We start from the raw sequence: 27,580 nt of genomic DNA on the forward strand, positions 1-27,580 counted from the left end.
TTTATACTTTTGATAATGTGCTAATATGCAATCAGATGAGATTTAAATATTAAGTGATGTTACACATGTATAAAATAAAATTTAGCATCCATTTCTTCATCCATGGCATTGTATGAGTTAACTAGCTTAAAGTATTTACAAGCCACACCTTGTTACTGCTAACTTGAAGCTTCTTAAACTCTATTCTTCACTAGTTCAAAAATAAAAAATGCAATAAGCTTGTTCTCCCCCCCACCCCCAGGGCTCATCCGGGTGGTGGTGTGTGGTAGCAAATACAGCAGATGGACTCCCTGCCCTTGTGAAGCTCCTATCTAGAGAGTGAGACGCAGACAATGATTAGTATCAAAGAGGAGGGTGGAATGCTTTCCAAGAAATCTTAACCTAAGCTGGTCCTTGAGGACCCTGCCTTGGAAAGTGTGGTGTGAGTGGAAAGGAATATGGGGTAGAGCTGAGGAAGGGAGAGTGAGGTACAGATTGCCTTACAGTGATGAGGGTGGAGGCATGGATGTCAGAACTTTCTGTGCCTTTTGGAATAGCTGAACCTTGCCGAGTGTAACGGCAGCCATGTGAGCTGACTGACTTTGGTGTGTGACTACCTTGGCGAGGGTGATTGCTGGAGTCTTGTTGCTTAGCCAGTGCGTGATCTTTGTGGTGTTGATGGCGGTGGAGGGAAGTGGTTGGCTTGGAGGTCGAAGTGGAAGGCACCAGTATTGCATAGTTAATGCTTCCTTGCTCCGTCCTGTCGGGCTGGCTGCTAACCCTGCAGGGAACAGTGCACGAGCAGCCACATGTACCAGCAAAACACTGTGTGTTTCCGTCAGATCTGGGAAGCCGTGCACTGACTTGATGACTTTAAAAGACCTCTAGCAATACCGTATGCAGCTCAGGAATGGTCTGAAGTGAAGGAAAAGATTCAGAGACAGACATTAAATCTTCAATGGGACAGAAAGGGGAGCAGTAAGTCAGCGTGAGCTCTGGTGTCTGGCGCTGCCTGCTGAGAGGAGAGTGGTGGAAGTTCATAAAACCCTGGAGCACATAAATGCAGAAGGAGGAACTTGCTCACTCAGGGCCAGAGAGACAGGCACGCCAGAATCCTCTTCCATTTAAACGAATGAAAGTACAACTTACAAATTGGAGTAATTCATTTGTTACTGGCCCACTCATCACGTCTTAAGAAAATGAGCAAGTTTCTAAATTCAAGAGTCAGATTTTTGATGTTTGGGGTTTGTTTTAAACACAGTAATGAGCTGCCGTGAGAAAGCCCTGACAGTAGACAGAGACTGCTTTTCCATGGAACTCTGCCTCACACATCCTTACTCAGAAATGGGTTGCAAGGCTTTCGTTTTTCGTTCAGTGAAATGTCTTATCTTTTAATGTATCTTTTAACAGATGCTCTGCTACATGTATTTTAAACACATGGGTTTGGAGTAATGTAAGAAGCATGAACCGAGATTCCCAAACTTCACTCTCGCACCTTAGCAGGCAGCTGAATTGTGGTGACTATCCGGGCAGGGGTGGCTGCTGCATCCACTCCCCAGGCTCAGGAGCTTGACCAGCAAGGGTTCCTCCTCACCCGTAACCACCTAGTAGAGAAGCGTGTTGATCATGGGTGTACTGACTATATTTTTCAATTTTCTTTTCTGTGTGTGTATGTGTGTGTGTGTGTGTGTGTGTGTGTGTGTGTGTGTGTGTGTGCTTGTGTCCTGATGCCCTGGCAGTCACGGCCTTGATCCAGGAGAGACTCCCCACCCAGGGCCATATATTTCTTAAAGATGGCAGATGACTCCCCTGCAAGTGTGCCTTTGGTGTACAAGCCAACCAGGCATCTCTGCATCAAGCTCTCACGTACCAAGCCAATGTTGCTCCTGCCCCAAAATCACCCAAGACCCAGCATATGTGGTAGCTAGGAACCATCCATGTGGCCCAGAGCCTGCAAAGGATTACTCTAGCTAACCAGTCCTAACCTCGCTCAGCGTGCCTTCCCCTCCGTCACCACTGCTTCCTTCAAGGACCCTCGTACGGTCTCTGGTCGGTGCTCCATCATGACCTCCTCCTGCTTCCTGACTACACCCCGGTGGAGCGTTCTTAAATGTGCTGCATGGCATATCTGGTCTCTTGTTTCGAGTCATAGGAAAACTGAAGTATTACTCTTTTCCTTGTGAAGAGTGGATAATCCAAGACTATCAAATAGACAAGAGAAAGAACAAGCTCATTTTGTTGCATGCCTAATCATGGGGGTACATACGTATTCTATGAAACTCCAAGGGGTAAGGTGTCACAACCTATACAGAGTTCAGCAAAGAGGCAGGAGCTGGAGCTTCCAGGGGAAGACAGGTGGCACTTGCTGTGGACGCACAGAGGATGTGCACAGCCAGCAGGGTTGTCCTGTAGTCCAGGTGAGGTCTCCCAGTAACAACCGTCTGTGGTCCCATCTGGTCTAAGTGTCAGACTCCTCGGCAGATAGGGGGTATCAGAAAAGGCTCTGCTTATATTACTCTTTACTGATGTAAATAAATGCGAATTTCTTTTTAAGAAAGACATCTTTTCAGGGTCATTCTTTTATCTACAGAAGTCTGCAGTTTCTCTGACAATGCCAAAGAAATGTATTTAGGGTGGAATGTTTTGCCCTCCCATGACGGGGTCTCCCTTCATGACTGCCAGGTCTGTGGCTGCATGGCTTACCACGGGGGGGGAGGGGGCCCGAATTCACCCTCAGCCTCAGCGCTGGGAGGGAAGTAAGGAGACTTCCTGTTGAAACAAAGCAGCACAGGACATACGAATGGACTTGGAGAGGTGCTGGAGCAGTCAGAGGGTGAAGACCATTTGAGGCAAAAGAGAAATCAGGCTGGGCAGAGGCAGGAGCTGGACTCAGGGCTGCGTGGTGAGTGATGAGCGGGGTAGGGCAGGACAGCATGGTCAGCGGGGGTCAGGCCACGTGAAGCTCTGAATAGGTCTTTGTGGACAGGATCCATCAAAAGTGCACACAAAGAGACGTGCTCTCACCCAGACACGCTTACCTGTCTCAGGCAGGAAGGGACTGTCACCTCGGCCCATGCTTGACCAGGAAGAACCAGGCACAGGGAGCCCCACGCGGGTGTAAGAGGCCAGGTAATGACAGTTGTCAACTCCGGATTAAGAAATATGTTTGTGGCCTCACCAGGGGACTGTTTGACATTGGCAGTCAAGTTTAATTCCCTCATTTTTAGTTCCCTTTTCAAATCTATTTTTAGTACAGAAAATTGAAAAAAGATTGAAATTTGAATGTCATGTCTTTTCATCCAGCCAAAATGGCAATAAAGGAAGACAAAATTCAGCGAAGGCTTACACAGCCAAGAGCTTGCCCTAGCTTTGCTCATAAATGTAATTATAATTGCTAACACTTGTATAAACCCTACTTTTTCTATTTCCCAAGATTTTCTACCACTCTTGACAAAGAAAAGAAAAACTAAGTGTTCTTTTCACAAACAAACAGGGCTGGATCAGAAATCATGGTGTCAGTTATAGTGCAGCCGTGTAAGCGGGTTAGGTCCTAAACATTTATTTGCAAATGAGTTCTCGGAAGCTTTGACACCTCTTCACCTTTGACAGAAATCTGAGTGCAGCTAGCTGGGGTGTCTCCTCTGAGACTGAGGAGTCTTGAGAGGCAGAGGAAGTTAGGCAGTGGGTTAATGTCCTGGAATTTAGGTTGCTCTGCAATTGCACTGCGGGGCGGTGTTATGGAAGCTAAATGGTGAGTGAGGGAACTATGAACCCCGTGTCCACTCTCAGACCAGACGGCCGCGGCAGAAGCCTTGGTGTTGAGGATGGCACCGGTCCACCTGCAGTCACTGCTGCCTTCTGTGGCAGCAGGGTCCCTGCGGCTGCCAGGTCAGCTGTGCTCTGCCTCCTTCTCCATCTAAAAGCATACAGATTCCCCCATCTGTTTTTATGATTGTTAAAGCCCGTTTTTCTGAGCATACAATGCTCTCCACACTTTGTCTTCTCCTTTTGCCTTTTGCCAGAGCCATTCCTGAATACATTTTGTGGTTTCGCTGGGTAATGATGTAATGTTTTTAATGAGCATTTAATCGAAATGGCATCTTTATAAAATGTCATCAACCTAGCTCTTTGGAATATTCTGAAACAAGTTTCTTGATCGTTCTGTCTGTTGAGAAAATGAGACATGCTTTTCTGACAAATTGTGGCTTTTCCCACAAATGTTTTCCAGGAAGTTTTTGCATGCAGCGTTTTTGGAGCTGTTATTACTAACATTCAGGGGCCCTGCGGTTTTTGTCCCAGTTGTTCACAACAATATGTGTTAGTGACTGTGTTTCCAGACCTCATTTGTCTAATCCTACCTCATGTCAGTCTGTGGATCCAACCAAAATTTGCAAATAATATAAGTCTGGAAGAACAGAGTCAGTGCATCTTGAAGCCACAAGACTATATACTATGTAGCCCTCAGGAATGTTCTGCTCTCCCAGACAGTATTCTCTTTATTTTTGTGATGCTTTTTGTGTGTGTAAGAAGCACCATCGTAGTAGATTTTCTGTCACATGCAAACACATTCTAAATATGATTAAGTGTGTTACCAAATCAAGAAGATGAGGAACTGGTCCTTCTCTTTCCTTTTTCCTTTGCCTGGTGGAAATCGTTCCCCAATCGTTTTGGGACAGCTAATGGCTATCGATCTCTCCAGTCAGCCCTCCTCTGTGGGTCCCTCTGACCCTGGATTTGCACAAGCGCACTGATTCCGAGCAGAGCAGTTTCAGGTAAATGCCAGCTGCTCTGATGCAGTGGGCAGGTTAATTCTCACCTCTCCCCTGGCTCTTTCAAGCCTGCATGTGCTAATTATAGGTTTCTCTTAGCGAGAGCCGGGCTCTGCTGGTTCAGACAGGAAAACAAAGGCCGGGTGAGATCACGTCTCTTCATGTGCACTTTGATGGATCCCGTCCGCAGGTTCCTTTCGGAGCTTCACGTGGCCTGACCCCCGCTGACCTTGCTGTCCTGCTCTACCCCCGCTCATCACTCACCATGCAGCCCCGAGTCCAGCTCCTGCCTCTGCCCAGCCTGATTTCTCTTTTGCCTCAAATGGTCTTCACCCTCTTGCTGCTCCAGCAGCCCTGAATGTCCATCTGTACTGTCCCGTGCTGCTTTGTTTTAAAGACCGTCCCTGCTGTGGTTGACACAGGTCATGCTGTGAAGACTGGCTCAGGGACCTCGTGATCACATAAGTTTGGGTGGGTTTTTTTTCACCTATTTCAAAAAATTTCTTGTGAGCTTTTAAATATCTGACTAAAAGACAGCAAAATGATAAAGCTATTTTTTTAGAAGTGTGGGAGAATCAGAGCAGTGATATATATGTCTAAGCAAAATAGGAAAAAATATTTTGTCAGGAACCTGCATCAGGTGTGGACTGGGCAGGCAAATTGGGCTTTTCTAGCCTTGAATTATTAGCAAGTTGTGGGTCATAACTGTGTCCACCTGACAGAGCTTCCCTTTCTTCAAGGGTAGGTGATTGTCAGGGATTTAAGGTGGCATGGTGCCCATAGAGCCTGCCTGTTGATGGAAACCACCCATCCCATGGGGATTGCCCGTACTGGAGCACAAGTTGAGGACCGTGGCTTGTCTTTCAAAGGGTTTAGGTGAGTCCTCAAATCTCAAGTTGTTTGTTTCTGCTCGAAGGGAATAAATTATTTCCAGATGGTATTAGTTTTGTCTGGACACTGAGATACTCTTTCCTAAACAGAAAACTAAAACGCAGTGTTAAATTGTCCTACCACAAAGAGGAGCCGCAATATCAGGGTGACCCTGTCTTCTCTGAAAGTTGAATGTCCAGATTACATGAAGCATAAACGTGATGTTGTTGCCAGTAGTTTTCACTCACAAAGTAATGTGAAACTCCAGAAGGTATGCTGGGAAACTCTCCTTTCTATTTCCTGTTCATGTCACGTGCCAGTTTTCAAGGCCCTCCCTCACAGAGGCGTGGTCACCATGAGCTGGCACTCACCCCCAAGGTAAGCAGGGTGCCCCCCCCCACAGGAAAGCCATTGGCTTCATGAATTGTTGTGCCAAAGCCTCACTCAGTCTGGCTCCTGGTACAGGGCTGATTATGCTATCACACTCCCTGGAGAGATTTTTCCCTCTGCTCCTTAGACATTTAGTGGACAGAGGGTTGATACACTGTATCAACTTGGTGATGGGTGATACATTATATCAATTTGCTAAGTTTAGAAGTGTAACTCAGCAGGGGGACAGGGTCCTCACTTTGTAAGCATCCTCATCCTGTGCAAGAGGAGAGCGGGGAGATGGTGTGGGTGCTGCCCCTGTCCAGGAGGTGGGGGAGGCAGCTTATAATATAAAGCAGGAAAAGAGGCTTGTTCCTCTCCTGGGCTCTTGTTGCTTTGCTGTCTTCCACTGCCTTGAGGTGTTGCCCCTGTGCCTGCCACCCTGCCCCGGAGCCAGCAGATTACAGGCTCCACAATCTGTGAGCTAAATAAACCTCCCTTCCTTAATTCTGGACATTGGTTATTTTGTCTCAACCACGAGAGAAAAGTAACCAGAGACACACTCTTACTTCTGAGTGAGCTCTCTACTTATTCTGCCTCTTGTTTTTTCTCTTCTCTAATGTCATGGTTCTCAACAAAGGTTAATTTTGCCTTAAGGGGATGCTTGACAATATCTGGAAATGTTTTGGGCCTGGGGGCAAGGGTACTGGCATGGCATCTGTTGGGTAGAGATTAGAGATGCTTACAAAACACAGGACCGCACACACACACACCCCTAGAGAAAACTGGCGGAGAGACAGGTGCTGCATGTTCTCTAGTAGATGGAGGCTCAGGGGGTCAGGCCTTAGTACGTAGTGCTTGCTGAAGGTTGGGGAGCAAGGTCAGGGAGAGAGGTGTGCTTTGGGCCTGTGTTGGTGTCACGATAAACTCCACTGGTGTGTACTATTAGTGCCAGTTGATCAAATTAAAATGACATCATTAGTGCCAAGCTTGAAAAATTACAGACCAAAGGAATGCCCCACACTGACAATAAAAGTCAGGTCTCAGGGAAATCTGCTGCGTCCTTGAAATTATTTGTTATTTATATTTCCTTATTGGGTGGAGAATTTAAGTTGCACAAATCTAACCCTCTGACCACTTCACTTCTCTCCTAGAAATTCTTTCACCTTAGGTATTAGGCTGGTTTACCTACTTGCCCGCTGCCTGCCTGCCTGCCTCTCTGTCTCCTCCTCTGTCGCACCTTGAACTCCTGGGCTCAGGTGATCTTTCTGTCCCAGCTCCCTAAGTGGCATACAGTGGTCAGCCACTGTTGTGGAACTGGGACTGAACCGGGAGGAAGACACAGCACTGAGGCAACTTGAAGGCAACAGCTTTATTATAGCAGCGGGCTGGTGGGAGCCCAGTTCCTAATCACCAGCCCCAATTTGGGGTTAAACAGAAACTTACGTATGTTGGGAGCAGCAAGTACAAAAAAGCTGATAATAGGTTATTTTATAACTCGTTACATATGTTTTGTCATGCGTGGTCAGGCAGATTCATTTTGGTCAGGTTTAGTTGGGGGGATTCTTATATGGTAGGAAGGTTGGACCTGGGTGAGTGGATAAAATCAATCACGTCTTTAACTGAGTTCATTTGTCCCTGGCTTATAAACCTTGAAACAAGCTAGCACAACAGCACATGTTTACAGGCTGGGTAGTGCAGCTGGGTTGTATTTATCTTGCAAGTTGCTGCTAGCCAGGAATGTCAAGGCCAGCTGAATCTGACAGTCGAAGAGTGAGATGGGCTTGGCCTGCAGATCCTGTCCTTAGCATAATGGCAGCCTGTGAGTTTTAAAGCTTCTGCCTCACCCCACACCTGACGAGGTGCTGCCACTTCAAATGAATCCTTCGTCATTTAATTACTTTCCCCCTTGACATTGTCCTCTTTTATTTCTTGGGATCCACTTTGCTAACTCCGTTAACAAACTGCTGGGTGTTTTCAGTTTCTTTGCAAACCCTAACCTTGGACATGCAATTTGGTTTCTCTCTTTGTCCCCTTTGCTCATCTGAAAGGAGGCAATCGTAGCACTCAGCCCGGAGCCACCTTCCTGCATCTACACAGGCTGAGCTCTCTTTTGCCTGATAACTCCCCCACAGCCACCGACACCATCCTGCAGCGTGGTTTTGAACAAGGCCCTGGCCGTGGTGGGCACGGGTGGTGGGTAAATGGTGTTTTGTAGATGGACTTGGGGAACTCAGAGTCCTGTCATTGAACATTAAAGGACATAACGTGGTCAAAGTGCTTAGAACTGTGACTGTCATATAGTAAATGCTTATAGAAAATACATTTCCATACAGGATTTCTTAAGAACATCTAACAATTTTCTGTTTGTTGTGTATACATGAAATATTGCTCTAAAATATAGAACGCATTCTAAACCCTCCCTTTTAAGCACTTTTTTTTTCAGGCAGGTCTCACTCTGTAATTTAGGCTGGTCTTAAATTCACTTTGTAGTCCAGGTTGGGCTCGTGGCAATCCTCCTGCCTCAGCCTCCCAAGTGCTGGGATTACAGGCATATACCACTATGCCCAGCTAGACACATTTTATATGTCTGATTTTGTTTAATCTGTGAATCAACCAACACTGGAAATATCAATATTAAAAAGAAATTCAAAGCGGGGTAGCACATACAGTACCCTAGGTTTCATCCCCAGGACCACTGAAGTAAATAAATCCATGGAAATTAAAGTGTTGTCAGAACGTAACTGCAAACTGATTTTCAGCTCAGTATAGAGTTATTATTACCTAGGCAGGCAGGCAGAAGGTCCAAGGCATTCAGGTCATGGCTCTTCTCAGCTTACATGGCTTCTCTCTACTTATGAACATATTAGATAAAGCACTAGGAATTCACCGTAAACACTTGAGGAAAATCCGAGACTTTCAAGTTTCTGCGACTGAATGCATGGGGCTTATTTAGCAGCAACATCACCTTAGAATTTCCCATCTGGAGAGAACCTAAAGGTAATTAGCCGCCATCATCACCTGCCTCTGGTATAAAACCTCCATTTTTATTAAAATGTTTAATTTTTGTTAGTATGTGTGTGTGGTACACAGTGGCCACATTCCTCGCGGGGAGTTGGGACACACATACATCGCGCCTGAATTCTTTTTCATCTTGCCCCTCCTTTCTTCCCCTTCCTTCCATCTTTTGTTCCCCCTCCTTGTTGCTATCTTATCTTTTGTTTGGCTCCTTATTTATATTTCGAGTGTCTCGTATAAGATAAACCACGTGGTATTTAAGCTTGTGTGTCTGATTTATTTCATTTAACATAATGCTCTCAAGGAGCATCAATTTTCCTGAGTCCCGCGACTCGGACGCCTCCTTTTTATGGCAGAGAAGCGTTCATTGTGTGCTAATGCCACATTTTACCTACCCTTTCATCTGTTGGTGGGCTTCAGGTCTCTTTCAAAGCACACTATTGCTGTTACAAATTGAGCGGCTGTGTATGCGGGTTTCTGCATCCTACGAGGTCTTTAACTCTTTAGGGAAGACACTCAGAAGGGGAGTAGCTGGATCAAACGGAGTTCCTAGTTTTAGTGTTTTGAGGAATGTCCACACTGATTTTCTTAATGGTTATACTTCCCACCAACAATAGGGAAGGGCTCCTCCTTCCCCAGACTCACCAGCATGTTTTGTTATTTGGTCTCTCCACACTGGCTACCATTCTTTCCAGAGTAAGGTGGCGTCTTGGGATTATTTCGGTTGCATTGCTCTCGTAGCCAGGGCTGTGGAACCTTTTTTCCTTGTACTATTTTCCTATTGCTGGTTTCCTTCTTCTTCTCCCTCTTGTTTAACTGCTTCCCCTGCCTCCTATATTCATTCTATGAGATTTTTGGCCTTGTCTACTTCATTGTCTCCTCCTAGGATACCTTGGAGAATTTTTGTAGTGCTGGTGTAGTGGTGACGAATTTCTTAAAGTAATTTTCTCATGGAAGACTTCCACGTTAAAGGTGAAGATCTTGGAACTCGTAATCTAAGACTTATCTTTTAAAAATGAAATAGTAGGGCTAAGATAAGGGAGAGGGTTTAAACAGGGCCTTCTAACTAATTATGGGTATTTTTTTTGTACTAACCTCAGTCCCCCCTGTTTTTTAAGTAAATATCTCTTTACTTGTAATGTCGTATTTCACTGTTAGCTGTTCTTCCCAGTATGGAGTTAAAATATTAAATAATGAGTGTTCCCGTGCTAATATGATCCCACATAAATGACACCACTGTTCACCTCAGAACTCAGGCCAAAAACTTTAGCATCGCATTTGAATCCTAAGATTTGTTTCATCTGACATCCAAATCAGAAGCAAATAATAATATGTTAGTCAGCTGTTTGTCACTGTGGTGTACCAGAGAAAATCACCTTAAAGAGAGAGAGAGAGATTTGTTTTGACCCATGGTTTCTGGGGCCTCAGTAACATGCCTCCCACCCCATTTCTGTGCTGTGAGGAGGCAGAGCATCATGCCGGAGAGGACGCGGCAGAGGAACCCTGCTCACCTGTGGCAGCCAGGAGGCAGAGAGACCTCCTTCTACCTGGGCCTGACTCCTGATCACCCAGTCAGCTGTTAGTTATGGATGAATCCATTAATGAGGTTAGCCCTGCATCATCCAGTTACCTCTCTCTGTAGGTCTTCCTGAGGTGCCAGCTCTGCACTTTCTGGCATTGGGGATCAAGCCTTCAATCCATGAATTTTTGGAGTATACTTTGTATGTGAATCATAAGAGCTATCATTTTTACCTTCAAAATAGTTGCCACTATTCACCGCGTACAACCGTCCTGGCCCTGTGTGGTGCAGTAGAACTTTCCGGAAGATGGAAATGTTTCATGCCTGCGCTGTGGCTTCTGAATGTTTGAGATATGATTAGTGTGACTGAGGAACAGAAACTTTTTATAAGAGCTTTTTTGAAATAATTTATAAAACTTTATCATTCACCCATTTAAAGTACAGTTGTACTTTAATTCTTTGGTTGTATAACCATCATCGTAATTAATTTTAAAGCATTTTCGTCACCTCTATAATCCGTCACTTCTCATTTCCCCTGAACATCGCCAGCCCCTGAACTACCACTGATGTGCATTCTGTCTATAAATTTGTCTCTTATGGATATTTTATACGAAGAGTTACATGATGTGTGCCTTTTACATCTGGCTTCTTGCACTTCGCATAAGGTTTCCAGGCATCTTCCAAGTTATAGTATGGATGTATCAGTGCTTCATTCTTTGTGTTATTTAATTGCATTACTGTTGTGGTATAGAGCACTCACCAGCGGATGGACATTTATTTGCTCTTCCCCTGTTGTTGGACGTGGGATTATGAATAGGCTGTTGTGCACAATGAATGATGCTATTCAAAATGTTGGGCTCAGTGAGCATGAGTAATCATGAACAATGCTCCTGTGAACACTTAAGTACACGTTTGTGTGTGTTTTGTTCGAAATTTCATTTTTCTTGGGTGTGTACCTAGATCTGGAATAGCTGAGCCACAGAATAAATACACATAATCTTTTGAGGAAATACTTGATAATTTCCCAAAGTATCTGTGTGTCTACAAATTTGTAATTTCCTATCATCAGTAGATGGAAGTTTCAGGTTTTCCACATCTTCATCAACTCTTGGTGTTTTATTTGTCTTTTTTACTACAGGCATCCCGATGGATATTCACTGATATTTTATTGCAGTTTTGAGTTTGCATTTCCTAGGTGCCTAAGTGATGTTTAGCTTCTCTTCATGCACTAGTTATATGTACATCTTCTTTGCAAAAATGTTTATTCAGATACTTTCCCCATTTTTAATTTGATTGCTTTTGTCTTTGGTCTTGAGTCGCTTGGTTTTAAGAGTTCTGTGTCTGGATATAAGTTCTTTATCAGATGTATAATTTGTGAATACTTTGTCCATCTTTCAGGTTTCTTTAGTTACTTGAAGATGTCATTTGAAATGCAAAAGTTTCTCATTTTGATGAAGTCTGCTATGTGTCCTGTTGTCTTTAGTCACTGTGCCTTTAGTACTGTGTCTTAGAAATCATGCCTGAAAGGTTTATTACTGTTTTATCCTAAAAGTCATATAGCTCTGGTTCTATGATCCAACTTTGTTAATTTTCTTTTTTTCTTTGGTACAGGAGATCGAACTCGCCACCTTGCGCTTGCCAGGCAGGCACTTATGCCGCTGAGCTAAATCCCCGGCCCTTAGTTTTCAACCTTGCTATTCTGACTGTTTTACGTTTGCCATTCAGAGGCTTTAGTTCCATGAGCGTGCCGTACAGCACTACCACTTAAGTTTTTGATTACCTCAAACTGAAACTACTCTTTAAGCAACTGCTCCTCATCCTCCCTCTTCTCCCCAGCCCCTGGCAGAAATGGATTATTCGCTATATTTTATTTTAATTTATTTAAATATAGACAAGTACAATGGCACCTCGGTTCACAAACCGAGAACAGTTTAGTTTATGAACAGAAGTTGGTAAAATTTGTTTTTGTTTTCAAACTCTGCAGCAGGTGACAAATGTCACCACAGCCATCTTTCTCACATGAACATGAGCATGACTGTTTTTTCCAGAATTGAGGAACAAATTAAATTTGTGAACTGAGGTATTACTATTAATTCAGCTCATGGCAGCCACACCAGACTACGTAACTCCAAGGCCAACATTCACAGCCCCATCCACTGATGGCTCCAGCAGGTCTGGGCTGCCATTGCACTGATGATTATTCCATTCGTGGTCAGCCACAGTCTGTTTGCCCATAGAAGCTGCACACTGTTCCTGTAGGAGTAGAATTGTACCCTCGCATCCCCAGCCTAGAATCCCGCTGTGGTTACCAGCTATAGTCAGCACAGCTGTTGGTTTCCTCCTCCCCTCTGAGTAGTCTTCTTGTCTTCTTGGTGTCTGCCCCTCGTGATGTTCTCCGAGTGCATGGAGTTCTGTCTGCCTCCGGGCACTGTACAGCTTCCTGTGTCTCTGCCTGGAACATTCTCGCTCTTGATGGTTGTTTAACTCAGTCCTTTACTCCATTCACATTTACGTAGCTGTCATCTCGCTGTCTACAACAGCAGCCCCTGTCACTCCGTGTTCTGTTATTCTACCTTATTTCTTCATAACACTCACTACACCTGATTCTGTGTTGTATATCAATTTGTTTATGTGTTCATACCCCATTTCCCCCTTTAGTATGCAAAGTTTCATGAAGACAGGAACCTTCTCTATCCTCAGACTCTATAATAATGCTTGCTTGTAGTTGACTTTAAGGAAATATTTTTGAGTACATAAAAATATAGCATTATTCCTTTCAAAGCTTTAATCTGTTAAAGAGTCAAAGAAATGGTCCTATCTCACCTCAAATGTTTGTTTCTTGAAAATGTCTTAAAAAATACTGCTCTTATTATTAAAACAATCTGAGGACCAGTTACTAAAAAGCAAATCTCGACAGATTTGAATAACTATTTACTAATACAAGTTGAATATCCTTTATCCAAAGTACTGATGCCAGAGTGTTTCAGAGTTCAGATTTTTTTGGATTTAGGAGACATTGCTAGTTGAACATCTCGAATCCAAAATTGAAATGTTCCATTAAGTATTTACAACATTCTAGAGTTTGGATTAATAGTGTTCAGCCTGTGCATGAGTTTAGTTTAGTGTTTCTCTTCTTAAATTTTTCCTCCTTCCTGTTTTGCTGTAATCCTACCTAAACTTCCCGTACCACCGCACTACTTCTCCCCTAAGCTTTGAGATCATGCCTTTTGATCTGTGGCCCTACCTCTGCTTTTCTCTAGTGTAACTCTTAGAGAACACAATAGAAATTTCTCAGTGTAGGGCCACCCTGTTTACTCCTTATTTAGTCACAGATTTGCAGCATAGAAAGCAGGAGCCCCAGTGCTGGAGCCAGGGGCCTACAATTAACAGATCCTACCTGCAAGCCCACCTACATTGTTTTAGGGAAATTAACAGCTCGTGAATGTTTAATAAGGTTAGGATGCATCGACAAGTAAATGAGCATAGTAAGCCCAGATATGTGCGACTGGCAGCTTCTGGGCTACAAAGTCAATACAAAAATCTCTGTACAGTCATACCTTGGTACTCTATTGCTTTGATCCTTGAACTCGGTTTTGCCAGAAAAATTTTGCCCTGGCGCTTGTCCTTTGCTTAGTACTTGTTGTTTCTTAGTACCTGACAGCCAAGCTGGAACTCGTTGGTGTCAGTTGCCTCATGAGTCTCCTTCCTTGCCAGCCAGCACAGTTTGCCTGGTATTCATCTCTTTGGTACTTGTCACACCTCCCGAATCAATAATCACAAGTACCAAGGCATCAATTTTATACCAGTCTGTGGGTTACCCAAAGGGTTTGAATATAAAGGTGATGAAAAGAAGGTTGGCAGTGTCACCCAAGGAAACCATTTCTGATCTTCAAACAGGGTCTCACCTCTCAGGTTGAGAGCCAGGCTTCTCAGAATGGATCTAGCTGAGTGAATCAGACATCCCTAGTTGAGTTTGGCTTTAGTGGGTGTTGTTTACCTTCTTCTTAGCAAAGTAAGAAAAAGCATGAGAACTGAAGCTTCAGCATCTCTCTCTGTACTCCCTGGACTCTCCCTATGGCTAGACTGAAGAAGTTCATGTACCTGAAAATGAAAATAGGAATGGTGAATATCCCTCAGAATACACTCTCACTCATTATAAATCGACTTTGACTCCATGTCATTATGTTTTTTTATTGATGTGCATTTCCAATTTAGTAAAAGTTAAAGATGAGTATTTGAAAACTTTCATTGCTGGCACTTAAAGTAGTTTGGTAGGTTTTCATTTCTGTCCTTTTTAAAAGCCAGACAGAGGTTATAATCTTTATAAAATCTACATTTCAATGTAGATCAATAATTAGGTCGTGATCTTGGAAACATTATTTTGATTGTTTGCTTCACTGGAAGAGAATATAAAGCCAGAACGTGCAGAGTTACAAAGAATGAGTCTTTAGGATTACACAAGGTGGAATTTTGAAATGCTTGCTGTCTTCATAGATGTTTCTAAGGTTCCAGTTTTATATTCTGAAAAGAATAGATTGCCATCTCAGCTCCTTGGAAGCTAATAGTGACCTCTCTGTTTTTCAGATACTCCCTTGTCCAGTGGTCATGCCACAGACTATTTATTTGTTGGAAATATTGTTTACACGGTAAGTTTATCTGTGTGTATCAAGCCATTCTTAAATGGTGGCTGTGAGAGTTTGCAAGGCTCTTTGCACTGTAATTATTTAAAATCTTGTATGTTGTGCATTCCTTAAAGTTCAGAATGTCTGGGAAATGCTCACATCGTTGTTTAGCAGAGATTATGCAGAGTCCAGGCTTCTAGACAGCTGGTTGGCAGACTTCCTCATTCTTTTTTTCTTCTATTGAGACCAGGGATCGAACTTACAACCAGGCACTTGCAAGGCAGGCGCTTGTACTGCTAAGCTAAATCCCCAGTCCGATTTCCTCATTCTTAAAATGATCACTTCCACCTCCTTGTAAAGGTAAAGAGTACTTGGGAAAGTGACTTCTCCCAAATTGGCCAAGAAAAGGCAAAACCAGTATGAAGTTATTCACTGGAATGAGGGCTTGTCTTAAGATAAACCTACTTGTTTATTCCCTAAAAATAATCCTAAGGAAGTTAGCTACAGAGATGACACTCTTTCTGTATTTGTTTGCTTTTTTATTTTTTATTTTTATTTTTTGGTACTGGGGATTGAACTCGCGACTGCATACTTGCAAGGCAGGCGCTTATGCCGCTGAGCTAAATCGCCAGCCCTGTTTGCTTTTTCAGTTGATATTTCCAAAGCATTGCATTTACAGTCAGCAAGGGTCATTGATGTATGTACATATCAAGCCTTGATCATTTTTACTTCTCTCTGAAGGCAGAGTAGCCCTGAAGGAGCCAGCGTGGGAGGGAAACCCAGGGCTTCTGCACAGTAAAACTAATGCACTAAAGATGACATATGTTTTCCAAACTCTTCTTTCTTTTCATAGTACGTCGTGGTTACAGTTTGTCTGAAAGCTGGTTTGGAGACTACAGCTTGGACTAAAGTGAGTTTTCTTTGGAGCTGTTTCCCTTTCATATATATATGATTTCTTTTTTAAGCCTTAGCAAAGCAATAAAAAATATCTCACTCTTTTATTTTAAAGCTTGTATATAATAACTGTGGTTTGATCTTTATTAGAGCAAATTTATAATCTAGCATTTCATGGTGTCTCACTTGCCTGGCATCTAACACAACTCAAGGCTAACTGAGAGTCTCGGCATTTCAAGTGTATGTGCTCATTGTTGGAGCACGCACCCACACACATACACACTTCTGCAGGAAAGACAGAAGCCCAAAAAAGAAAATTCACATTTCCATATTATTTGCTACTAACACACACATTTAAGACTTTGCTGTATGTTCTGTGTGAACATTTTTAAATGTTCTGTGTGAACATTTTTAAAGTTGATCCATTATAGAATAGTTGTGTAATCTTTTTTTCCCTAAAAATGTATTAAACTGTACTTCTACAAAAAAAGAAATTGTTTAGGATTGAAGAATATGAAATTTCATAGCTATCCCACATGTATTTTATCTGTCCGTTTTCAGCATTTTGATCGTTTTCAGCCTTGGGGGTGAAGGGCGTCCATTTGTCTGTCACAGAGTGTTCAGTCCTGATTGTTTTTCCTACAGACTTAGCTCATGCTGTACTAAGGGGGTGCATGGGTGTGGGAAGTCAGCGGGACTCTGTTAGGGTCAGTGGCAGTTATTCCAGTGAACGGTGATGGTGACTGTCATAGTCAGGGGTTGTGAGGAGAACAGTTAGAATTAGGACACGGAATTTATATTATTTTATGATGTTAACATAAGAAAGTGCGGGAAATCTGTCCCTAACACTAAAGACATAGAATATTCAGCCAAGGGCCTGGCTCCCACAGCAATGTCCTGCATGAGTCCAGATGAAGACCTAGAGCCTCTGACAGTGCCTCCCACAAGTCCAGCTGGAGGTCTAGAGCCCACAAGAAGGACTTACGCCAGTCTCTTTTACGGATCCGTGCTGGGAAGGCCCAAAGCTCAGTGGTGGAAGCTAAAAAGTCTATGCCAGCGGGGTGAAGGAGCTGTGTTGGTAGTTTGAGGGTTCTACACTGGAGTCAAGAAGTCATGCTCAAAACAAAGACCAGAGCTATCTTGATAAGCACCACAGCCATCCTCAGCGACATGGAGGTCCTGAGCTCCTCTGACAATACAAACAGTCAAGTACATGCCAGAAAGCCAGAATGACAAGTTCCTCCTGGAGATTAAACAGCACATGTCTTCCCCTCCAGAGCCAGGAAGCGATGCTCCATGTAAGGACCGGAGCTCCCCCAAAGTGAACCACAGCCACTCTCACCCTCAAGGTCCTGAGCTCCTCTGATGACAATGGTCGAACTCACACTGAGGAAGCTAGTCATGACGCGCTCCTCCAGGAGAACCAACGGCTCAAAACAGCAACACTTAGAGAAACCCACAAGGCCTAGCTCTCCTTCTCCACGTCTCTATTTATGCTGGCCACTTTCCTCAGGTGGAACATTTACACTCAGCACCATGCTGATCTAATTTAGCTGGCGTTAAGTTAACCATCGGTTTTTATTCCGTAACAGTGACTTAGCCTGGAATGCTGAAGGAGAAGCTAGGCAGTCATAGATAAATTCTGGGAGTATTTTTTTAAAGCAGATATTTTTTAAAAAACAGAACTTGCCCATTCATTGGATTGTGAGGAACTGATAGAAGATCTCAAGGATCATCATTCTAAGAACACAAAGCAGAAACAATGTAACAGCGCAGTAGATCCTTAGGAAGGCATGACAATGTGATGCCCAAATTGATGTCATACAAGCAGAGAGTAGAACAATGGTGGTCAGCCCCGAGCAGGGGAAGGAGAAGGCCAGTGCAGGGCTGGTGAATGTGTAGGGTGCCGCTGGATAGAAGGAACGATTCCTGTTCTACAGCAAGTACGGTAACTCCGGTTAGCAGCAAGTAGTTATGTATTCAAAGATGACCATAAGAAATGTTTCAAATGTGCCCAACACGCAGAAACAACATGTTGGTGGTAATGGACATGACCATTACGCTGATCTGACCATTACACAAGGTACCATGTACCCAGATATCACGCTGTATCCCATTAGCATGTACAACAATAATGTCCATTTTTAAATACATTAAATAAAATTTAAAGGCTTCAAAAAGGCAATATCCATTCCAGTTTTTCAAAAAAATGATTTGCTAACTGGACAGAAGGACGGATGTCACTGAGAGATAAGTAGCAGCCTCTCCCTGCTTGTCCGCTCTTCCACCTGCTCAGAGGCCTGTGTGCTGTCGCCTTGCACATCCCCAAGGTGGAGTAAACTGGACCCGCTGGACCAAGGACTTGGATGCTGGAGGAAGGTCAGCAGCGACACAGAAGGACTTTCACCTTCCATTAGTCTGGGGCCACTGGTTGCACAAATGCATTGCCAAAACGTAGACACAAGAGAATTAGGAAGACAGAACCCTCCCATGAGTAGGGCCCGAAATCCTTCCCTCGGGAAATCTTCCCGTAGCGTGGACACAGGGTCTCGTACCTGTGGGCTTTGGGGGATCTCGCCACTGACCAAGCATCTGTTTCCTCCACAGTTCAGCCACCTGGCCGTGTGGGGAAGCATGCTGATCTGGCTTGTGTTTTTTGGTGTCTACTCAACCATCTGGCCCACCATCCCCATCGCTCCAGACATGAAAGGCCAGGTCAGTACTGCAGCTTGTGAACGCGTCTGTGTGTCTGCGTGTGTGAGTGCATGCCCTTTCTAAGCTGATGGTGAACTCCAGGAAAGCCTGCATTACCTGCTGCCATCAAAACGTGTCAGGAAGTCAGCCACTCACAGTAGCTGGAAGTGGTTGTCCAGTCCACAAAAACGGCATTCAAAATCTAAATATTGTGAAAATTTTCACCCTTGTTTCTCTGGCTCCCCCAGCATGCCTGCTTCCCATGGTAAGTTAGGTGTCGCCTGTGTGTGGTCATGGCTGTGGTCAAGGTTGTGGTTCCTGGAAAACCAGGGCCATTTTGATTCATTCATAATCCAGTGATTATGCGAATTTCAGGTTCCATGTTAACTGCCTGATTGATAATTTGTCACCTGAGAAAGATAAACAACTCTTAGGCAGACTGTGTATGAACCAGAATCTCACATTGTTCATTCTTTGGACTACAGAGGCTGAGATTATTGACTTTTATGCTCACTTGAATATTTTCTACACTGTCTTTTATAATGTCTATGTCCAGTGTCTGAAACTGAACCACCAGTAATGACAAAAACAGATCATGGAATCCTCCACATTGGGTGTAGAGAAAAAGGAGCTCAGCCTCTCTGGGGCCCAGGACTCCTCAATTCACAGAAAAAGCTAAAAGCTGTGCAGTTCCAAGACCCACAGGCCTACCCCAGGGACCTCATCCTGGGATGGCCACAGCCTTAGGCCCCGACAAGGAGCTGCCCCAAACCTGGAGCTTTGAGGGCTTGCACTGTAGCAGGCCCCCCTGACTGTGTGTGCTCACATTCGAGTGTGCACAGCCAGCCCCCGTTTCAGGTCACTTCTCTGGGCTCCCAGGACTCTGCATTTCCTTCCCAAAGCACCAAAAGCCCACCAGACAGGACTGGCAGGGCCTCACCCAGGTGCAGGCCAGTGTACACACTTCTGTGGCTCAGTTTCATTGCTGGCAAGACGTGTACACAGAGCAGAGTGGGTGTTTGCACTAGTCCATCCACCCGTGCTTGCGGGAACGTGCTCTCGTTGCTGGAGGATGGATGTAGGAATAAAGGAGCTGTGGGTCAGAGCTTTTCATTGCTTTCCTGCCCACAGTGTACCCAGTTTAGAGGCAGGCTATCCACAGCATACCTGGCTCCTGGCTCTGGCTCGCTCTGTAGAAATAAACACAAATGCCTGGGGTTCCCCAGTCTGGATTCACACTCTGTCCTGGTTTTCTTGAGAATCAGTCTGCTAATACCCACGGTATCCAGGCCATCCACGAGTGTGGGAGATAACCAGGCTGGCCCTGTCCTGCAGTTGTGGGTTTGTGTCTTCTCAGATACATCTTTGCTTTCTATAAGGAGAAAGGACAAATACAGCATGCTTTTAATTCCTTTTCCAATCTAGGCGGGCAGAGGCAATTGCAGGGAATTGATTAAGTGAGCCCACAAGATTACTGTGTTGCAGGATGAGCATTTCCCAACAAAGATACTTCATGAGTTTAAAAAAAAACAATTCTATTGCAAAGAAATGCGATTCGTTTCCACAAACCAAATTATAGAGAGCATTCAGCACTCATCGTATGGTAAGGCATGGAAGCTTAGAATATCTGCTTGGTGTGGTGGTCTAAGGAGGAGCGGTTCTGCTCCGACTTTATTTGGAGAATTTTACAGAACAAAGAATAGGACTTCAGCTAGGCGTGGTGGTGCACACCTGTAATCCCAGCACACGGGAAGCTGAGGCAGGAGGATCACTGTGAGTTTGAGGCCTGTCCGGGGTACTAAGGGAGTTCAAGACCAGCCTGGACTACATAGTGAGACTCTGTCTCAAAACAAACAAAACTAAACTAAGAATAGGGCTTCAGCCAATGCTACAGACAGATTTCTAAATTAGAGGAGAGTACAGTTGACATGCTACAATCTGTCGGTGTGTGACTGGCAGGGAGAGCCACTCCGTTAAAGCCCTCTGTGTCCTCAGCAGTGCCACTTAGTGAGCCCCTGCATGTGCATTTGCTTCAGTAACTCTGACTCTCCTGTGCACAGCTAGGCTGGCTGCTGGCTTTCAGTCCCATCCAATCACAAACGTATCAGGCAGTCACAAATGTGCCCACCTTCTCCCTGGGCCAGTCATAGAAGCTCCCAGGTCTGCGTGGTTCCGAGGCTCAGCTTAATGGGGACCATGCAGTTATGCATAATGACGTTCAGACAGTAGACAGTAGCACTTAGAGGCTGTCGCATAAGATTCTGTGGCCTGGTGATGTGACAACTGTTTTAGTTTGTGTAAGCGCCCTCGGTGATGAGTGAGCCTCACTCTGCGTTACTTGGGAAGTACCCTGCCATAAGTGATGTGTATAACCATCATAATGGATTTTAGGACCAATAGCAATTGAGTGAGCCCCTTGTCCCATCCAAGAACAAAACAATGGTCAAGTTAAAGTACCTTTCACTTTCATATGAAAGTTGACTGGTTTCAATAGGAGGCAAATGACTTTGTTTTGAAATAACATGTAGCCAGTTAAAACTAAGGTTGTCATTTGGCATGGGGTGAGAGGATTACTGTAGACTTTATCATTTGAAGATCCAGTTGTCATCTCTAGTCCACCTGTACAGCGGTGCCCTGCGTTGTGGGGAAGGATGCGGAAAACAGTGTATGTCTACGGTCTCTGTAGCCAGGGTTAGCACTCCTGCCCATTCTGTCTCTCTCTCTCTCTCTCTCTCTCTCTCTCTCTCTCTCTCTCTCTCTGTGTCTCTCTCTCTGTCTCTCTCTCTGTCTCTCTGTCTCTCTCTCTCTCTCTCTCTCTCTCATATCAGTAACGGGGATCGAACTCATGACCACATGCTTGCAAGGCAGGTGTTTATGCCGCTGAGCTAAATCCCCAGCCCTGCCACTCTCTTTTGATTCAATAATTTGTTGATTCTTTGAAAAATGGCAGGAAAGTATTAAATACCTTTTAACATTTTAGAAGAATCACTTGGGTAAGGCCAACCTGACATACAGAAAGGCTTTCTGCTAACCCAGGAGGAATTACATGCTGTCCAAATGGAGATAGCAACCGGGCTCAGGGGTAGTCAGTAAAAGAAACTGATTCCTGTAGGGGAGACTATGGAGAATATGCCAGTGGGCATAGTGACTCTCACTTGTGATCCTAGCACTCTGAGGCAGGAGGATTTTAAGTTTCAGCCCTACCTGGGCAATTTAGAGACTTAGCAAGATCCTGTCTCAAAAAAAGACTTAAAAAAGAGAGGGAACAGCTGGAATGCAGTTCACACTGAAGTCCCTGCATTCAATCTACAGTATCTTTCTTTTAAAAGTCGTATCTCTTCCCTGAGCTCTGGGTTGGGTGGTGGTTAGGAATGAGGAATATTCTGGAGTAAACTGCTTCTTAAAAATAACTATGCCAAGAATGCTTCTAGTGGTTTTTATTCCAGTTTTTTGGGTTTTTTGTAATTGACTGTGCAAAAGGGTTTTGGCAAATGAACACAGTTCTTTGAAGTTCCAGAATTAAGCCACTGTCTGATTGCAAACAGTGTTCTCACCCAAGAGCCAAAAACGGATTTGACACAAATTTTGTTCTGTCTTTTCCCTAAATCTTCAACTGTTGAAAAGATGCATTGTTTCCCCTGGGGTTTCCTGAGCCAGTGTGCCTAAATATTTCTTTGTCTAGTCCATTATATTTGTAGTTTTTCTCGTGGGGGAAAATGCAGGTTTTCCCTCCAGGGCAAGTGAGGGGAATTAAAGAGTCGTTGTCCACTATCAAGACTTTATTTTCCCTAGGGCACCTCATGGTGTGATATGTGAATCCCTAACCAGAAAAACAACTAGGAAGTCCTCATCAAAGTTTTCAAAATTTAAAAAGTCATGTGCATACTTCCTCCCCTGAAAACATGTGACATTCATGGGGTTTTAAGGAACACTTTGTTTTTCCATTTTTCTAGGCCCACAGACCTAGAGTGAGCTAAAAATTCAGCTTATGTCCTGAGCCCTTCAGCTATGGAGAAGAGGTGATAATGTTTTTCCATAGGGTCCGTGTGTGTTTCTTCACCCAGTAGCTCAACCACGCACCATATAAAACATCTTCTTAGTGGCACAGATGCTTAAAAGTGGAAAATAACAAGGTTCTTTTGGCTCACAGCTTCTCCATGGCCGTCTGTTGACACAGAGCTTTAAATTACAGAGCTGAGGAAAACAAGATTGAAAACTGGATCAGGGAATGTGCTTGCGTTTATTTAAAACACGCTTTCCAGAGCTTTTGACTTGAGTGCCATCGTCCTCTGCTTCTCTTCCCAAGTCAGACCTGGGCTCAAGAAACTGCTAGAGCCCCATGGCTTTGGGCAAATTGCTTAACCTGCAGTAATTTCCCTACCTAAAACCATACTAAGATTCTCCACCCTAATTACCTCAGAGGATTGAAGTGAACATCTAAGTGAAAAAATAATGAAGTAAGCCAGAAGAAATTATAAACATCCATGCCCTTCTTTTTCCTGGGAAGGCAAATGGTTTTTTGGACCTTTACACAGAAATGTTGCTATGATCTCAAGTCTCAGTTGGTTTGGCCGAAGAATTTCAACATTGTTAAGGTTCTAGATGGGATGTTTCTGAGAAAGATCCAATGGTCCATAGACAACTTGTATTGATAAAGGAGAATGAAACTCCCAACCTACTACATGTCCCAGTATGAGTTTGTGTTCTCTAAAATCAAAGAATAAATTTTAGGAACAGTGGAGATTAAGAGCAGAATGTATTTTTTGAAAGAAAGAAAGCTTCTGTCTGGGAGAGAGACAGAAAGGGTCTCAAGTGGGTTGCCAAAGATTCTCTTTTCTAGGGATTTTTATAGAGCAAAACCATGAGGTGAGATGGGTCCAAGATGGGGAAAAATGGGAACTCACAGGTAGACAGGCATGAGGTGAGTCAGAACTATGGTCAACCAATAAGATTTATTGTTCAAATAAAATTGACCAAATTAGGGACAAATGGGGAAGTGAGCCACATAACAAGGGGGTATTCTTATAGAGCAGTGTGACTCTTCCTGTGGGGTTGGAATGGTGGCACCTGGTTTTGGTCAGGGTGACCCATATCTATTTAGAATAGAAATCCCTGATGTCTATACTCAGGGTGGGCTACATTTGTTTTGCCTTTTGTCTTCAGATCTGGCCCACAGCAGTGGTGTCTGTGTCTCTTCCAAGGTCACAAGATATCTGGTCCTCTGTGCTGGCCCCCTCAAGGGCCAAGCTCTGTCTGACTGCCTGTAATATTTCTGTCTAACTAGCTGCCTGTAACAGTATGGGAATCATCTGGGTTGTTTGGTAAGATCATCTCCCCCCAAAAATACATGCACACATAGTCACACACACACATGTGTGCAAACACACACAATCAGAATTCATGAGTATGGAGTCTTGGATCTTAGTAAATCTGCAGGCAGTTCTTCCCATTTGGAAAGTTTGGAGAATACCACTCTGAAACATGATGTCGCAGTGATTTAACTTGTGCTGTGGCAGGAGAAGATGGTCCAGTGAAACCGCCCATGGTGGACAGAATCCACCATACTAGCATAAGACACAGCCAGTTACTCTGGTGAACATCTCGAGACAGCTAGCTTTCTAAGCAGGGAATTACACTCAAGACATTACGTCATGCCACAGAAAATGCTTCTCGCCAACTTTGGTGATATTCCCTTAAAGTTCTTTTCATTGCTAGTAAAATGGGGGGAAAACCTCTTCACTTCAAAGCTTACAAACTGCTAACTCTGGCTTCATGCCCCGGCCGTTTTCTGGCATATGGCAGGTTCTCATTTCATCCTGAACTCAAGAATACTGTTGAGTTTTATATACATGCTTATGAACACTCCGTGCAAATTCCAGTGGGCTAAAAGCAAAAACAGAAGGGCACTGCCATTTAGTTGTTAAGACAAAGTGACTTTTTCCCCAAGAAGTTGTCTTTTCTGGGTTTCACAGCCAATCTGATCACAGCCCATAGGTGTCCATGAGATACATGGGAAAGTGACATTTATTTCCACCTGGCATGTGCTCCTGGAGATTGGCTGAGAAGGCAACAGAATGACAGTGGCCACTTTGCCCAGTCCACAGTGTCTCCATAGGATAGAGACATAAGATGGGGTTTCGCCCAAAATCCGGCAGGACTTGTCTTCCAATTAGTGTCTGTGATGTGGAGCATGTGGATTGTCCCCAACATCCAACAACAACCCTTTCCCAGGGGTCCCCTTTGTGTTCACTTGGATATCTTGGCTTGCTCAAGAGGCCAAGCGGGTAGAGAAGCTGTTTCCACCTCTGATTCCAGCAGAAGCTCAATTCTGTGCCCTCTGCTACACTTCGTGATTCAGAAACTGGAAGGGGTTACCAAGTGACGCTGCTGGAGGTTTCTGAGATACAAGTTTGTTTGCTTTCTAATTGAGACTGTGACTTTGCTATATTTGAATGTTGAATGTATCCTGGTGATGTAACCCTTTAGAGATAAGGCCGAATGAGAGGTCCTTAGGTCACTGGGAACTATAAGACACCCAGCCCCTTCTTGTTTCTCTCTTGTTTCCTGGCCATGATTTTGTTTCATCACAGACTCCTTCTATCCTGCCTTATCGTGGACCTGAGGCCACAGGGCAGCTGAACTAGAACTTACAAAGCTCTAAGCCAAGTTATACTTTTGTCTTTAGAAGCTGAGTATCTCAGCCTTTTGTCCTAGTAATAGAAAGCTAACACAGACCCTAAGAATTGTTCAGCCACCAAAAGGAAAACCATCCTCAGAGTCCTCCTGTTTGTGTGAATGAAAGACCAGAGAGACACAACATCAAAACAGGAAGTCTTCTGTGAGGTTGCTGAGGTTCCAAATGAAGCCCACCTTGACGCCCACACTAAGTCAGACCTCCAGGAGCAACTTGGGTGTGATGGCTGGCTTTTGTGTGTAGACCGTGTGAAGGAAAGAGTCCTTCATCCAAGTATGACAGTCTTTGGGATGTTTCTCTTATTTTCACAAATGTACAGTCAACCAAAATAAATAAATGATTTTTTAAGTAGTCTTAAGGCTTTAGCATAGCATATAATGTGTTATTGTTTTGTTATACTCAAGTCATAGGTTGCTCGGTAGGATTACATTAGCAGTACACTTATTAGTACTTGAGGTAATAACATCTCAAAAACATATTTAAAACTTACTGGCTTTCTCTTTACTGTGGAGTGTTGAAGGAACTCAGTCCTGTTTTCCTGCAGTACCATTGATTTAGAAGTCTGCAGCCCAGCTAGTCTACCCCAGAAGGTAGGAAATCTGAATAGACATTTGCTCTTGGTTTGAAACATCATTCCTCCCCTCCTTGTAGTTTTCTTAAACATGGAGCTTGACCAAATTATTTGTTAACTTCCAGTTTACATTTCAGCTTTTAAACTTGCACATTTTGTGGAACAGTAAGACTTACAAGAAGGAATGTGGTGTGCTTCTGGATAATGTTATCTGAAGAAACAGAAATACAGGCAATACAGCAGGGTGCAGGCATCACAGTTTCTTGTGCACATGGGACTCTTGTCATCCCAGGCACCCCAGTGGGTTACCTGAACCCTCCTGGAAGGCCTCCACAAATCCTTGTTGGAGGTAATCACTAGAAGCTGAAAAAAAAACTGTAACAAGAAAATCTTCATTGATAATAAAAAAGAAAAATCACAAAGTTGATTTAATCAGAGCTCTATAAGTGGGTTCTTCCAAACCTATAAATATGTGAACTATAAAATAAAATTTTAGGAATCTGTCCAGCTAGCTTTCCTGTAGAGAACACACATAGAGAATGTACTATCAAAAATGGCTCTCATAGTTGTTACGCGGGATGCCGAGTTATTTTTGTTTTTCTCCTGGCTAAGAAACAAGGGAGACAGTATATAATTTTTAAAAGTTGGAAACTCCTTAAAGTGGTTTTAGATCTTTCCGTAGGTGACGATGCCTTTATCTGATTGCCATTCTGCAAGGCCTGTTGAAGCTTCAGCATTAGTCCAGATTGAAGTAACCAAATCAGACTTTTTTCTTACTAGATAGACATCCTAACTGGAAAGTGGAACCCAAACTAATAACCCCATGCTCGAGGTAGTTACAAAGTCAAGTCTGCTGTTTGTAATATCCATACCGGTATTAACCTGAGTTTCAGTTTTTGTCATGTGAAGTCATTAGCATATCTCTTTGGAAACTAATGAAAATAAGACATGTGAATAACAGTAGGTAATGTGTATTGAACAATTACTATTTTGTAAAATAAAATATAGTCATCTCTTGGTGGAGACTAGCTCCAGGACCCCCCACAAATAACAAAACCCTAAAACATTCTTGTCTCACATTTGAAGCGGTGTAGTGTTTGTATGAAACCCATGCCCAGGGCTGCATGTGTGGCTCAGTGGTAATGGTGCTTTCCTAGCATGTGCAAGGCACGTGTTCCATTTCCTGCACTACACACAAAAAAACAAAATAAAGCAAAACCTGTGCACATCCTCTAGTATACGTTGTCATCTCTAAATTATCTGTAATAGCCAATGCAATGTAGACACTATAGTAATAGTTGTTACGGTGCATTGTTTAGAGAATAATGACAGTTGTAAAAGCCTGTACATGCTCTGTACAGATACGATTATTTTTTAACATTGTTCAGTCTGCCTTTGGTTGATTCCACTGATGCAAAACCTGCAAATATGGAGTACATGCTGTACACATTCGTATATAGTACAGTCTGCAATCACATGCATAATGGAATCAAACCTCAGCTCACTCAGGAATTGGCATCCACACGACGGCTGAGGCTTAGAGAAAGGATTAGCTACATAGCAGACGGGGAGTAGAAGAGC

General features: G+C 43.7%; 1 protein-coding gene across 2 annotated transcripts in view; it reads left to right on the forward strand.

The window, feature by feature from the left end:
- Positions 1-27,580, forward strand: part of Atp8a2 (ATPase phospholipid transporting 8A2) — a 627,840-nt gene that overhangs the window by 472,727 nt on the left and 127,533 nt on the right. For both annotated transcript variants that reach the window (XM_063232530.1, XM_063232531.1), the window contains exons 31-33: positions 15,109-15,170; positions 16,000-16,056; positions 18,648-18,755. In XM_063232530.1, the coding sequence (XP_063088600.1) occupies positions 15,109-15,170; positions 16,000-16,056; positions 18,648-18,755 (227 nt within the window). The remainder of the gene's footprint in view (positions 1-15,108; positions 15,171-15,999; positions 16,057-18,647; positions 18,756-27,580) is intronic.

This window comes from Cavia porcellus, unplaced genomic scaffold (genome assembly GCF_034190915.1).
Source record: "Cavia porcellus strain 051 isolate PalLab524CR breed Dunkin Hartley unplaced genomic scaffold, mCavPor4.1 scaffold_21, whole genome shotgun sequence".
NCBI classification, from domain to species: domain Eukaryota; kingdom Metazoa; phylum Chordata; class Mammalia; order Rodentia; family Caviidae; genus Cavia; species Cavia porcellus.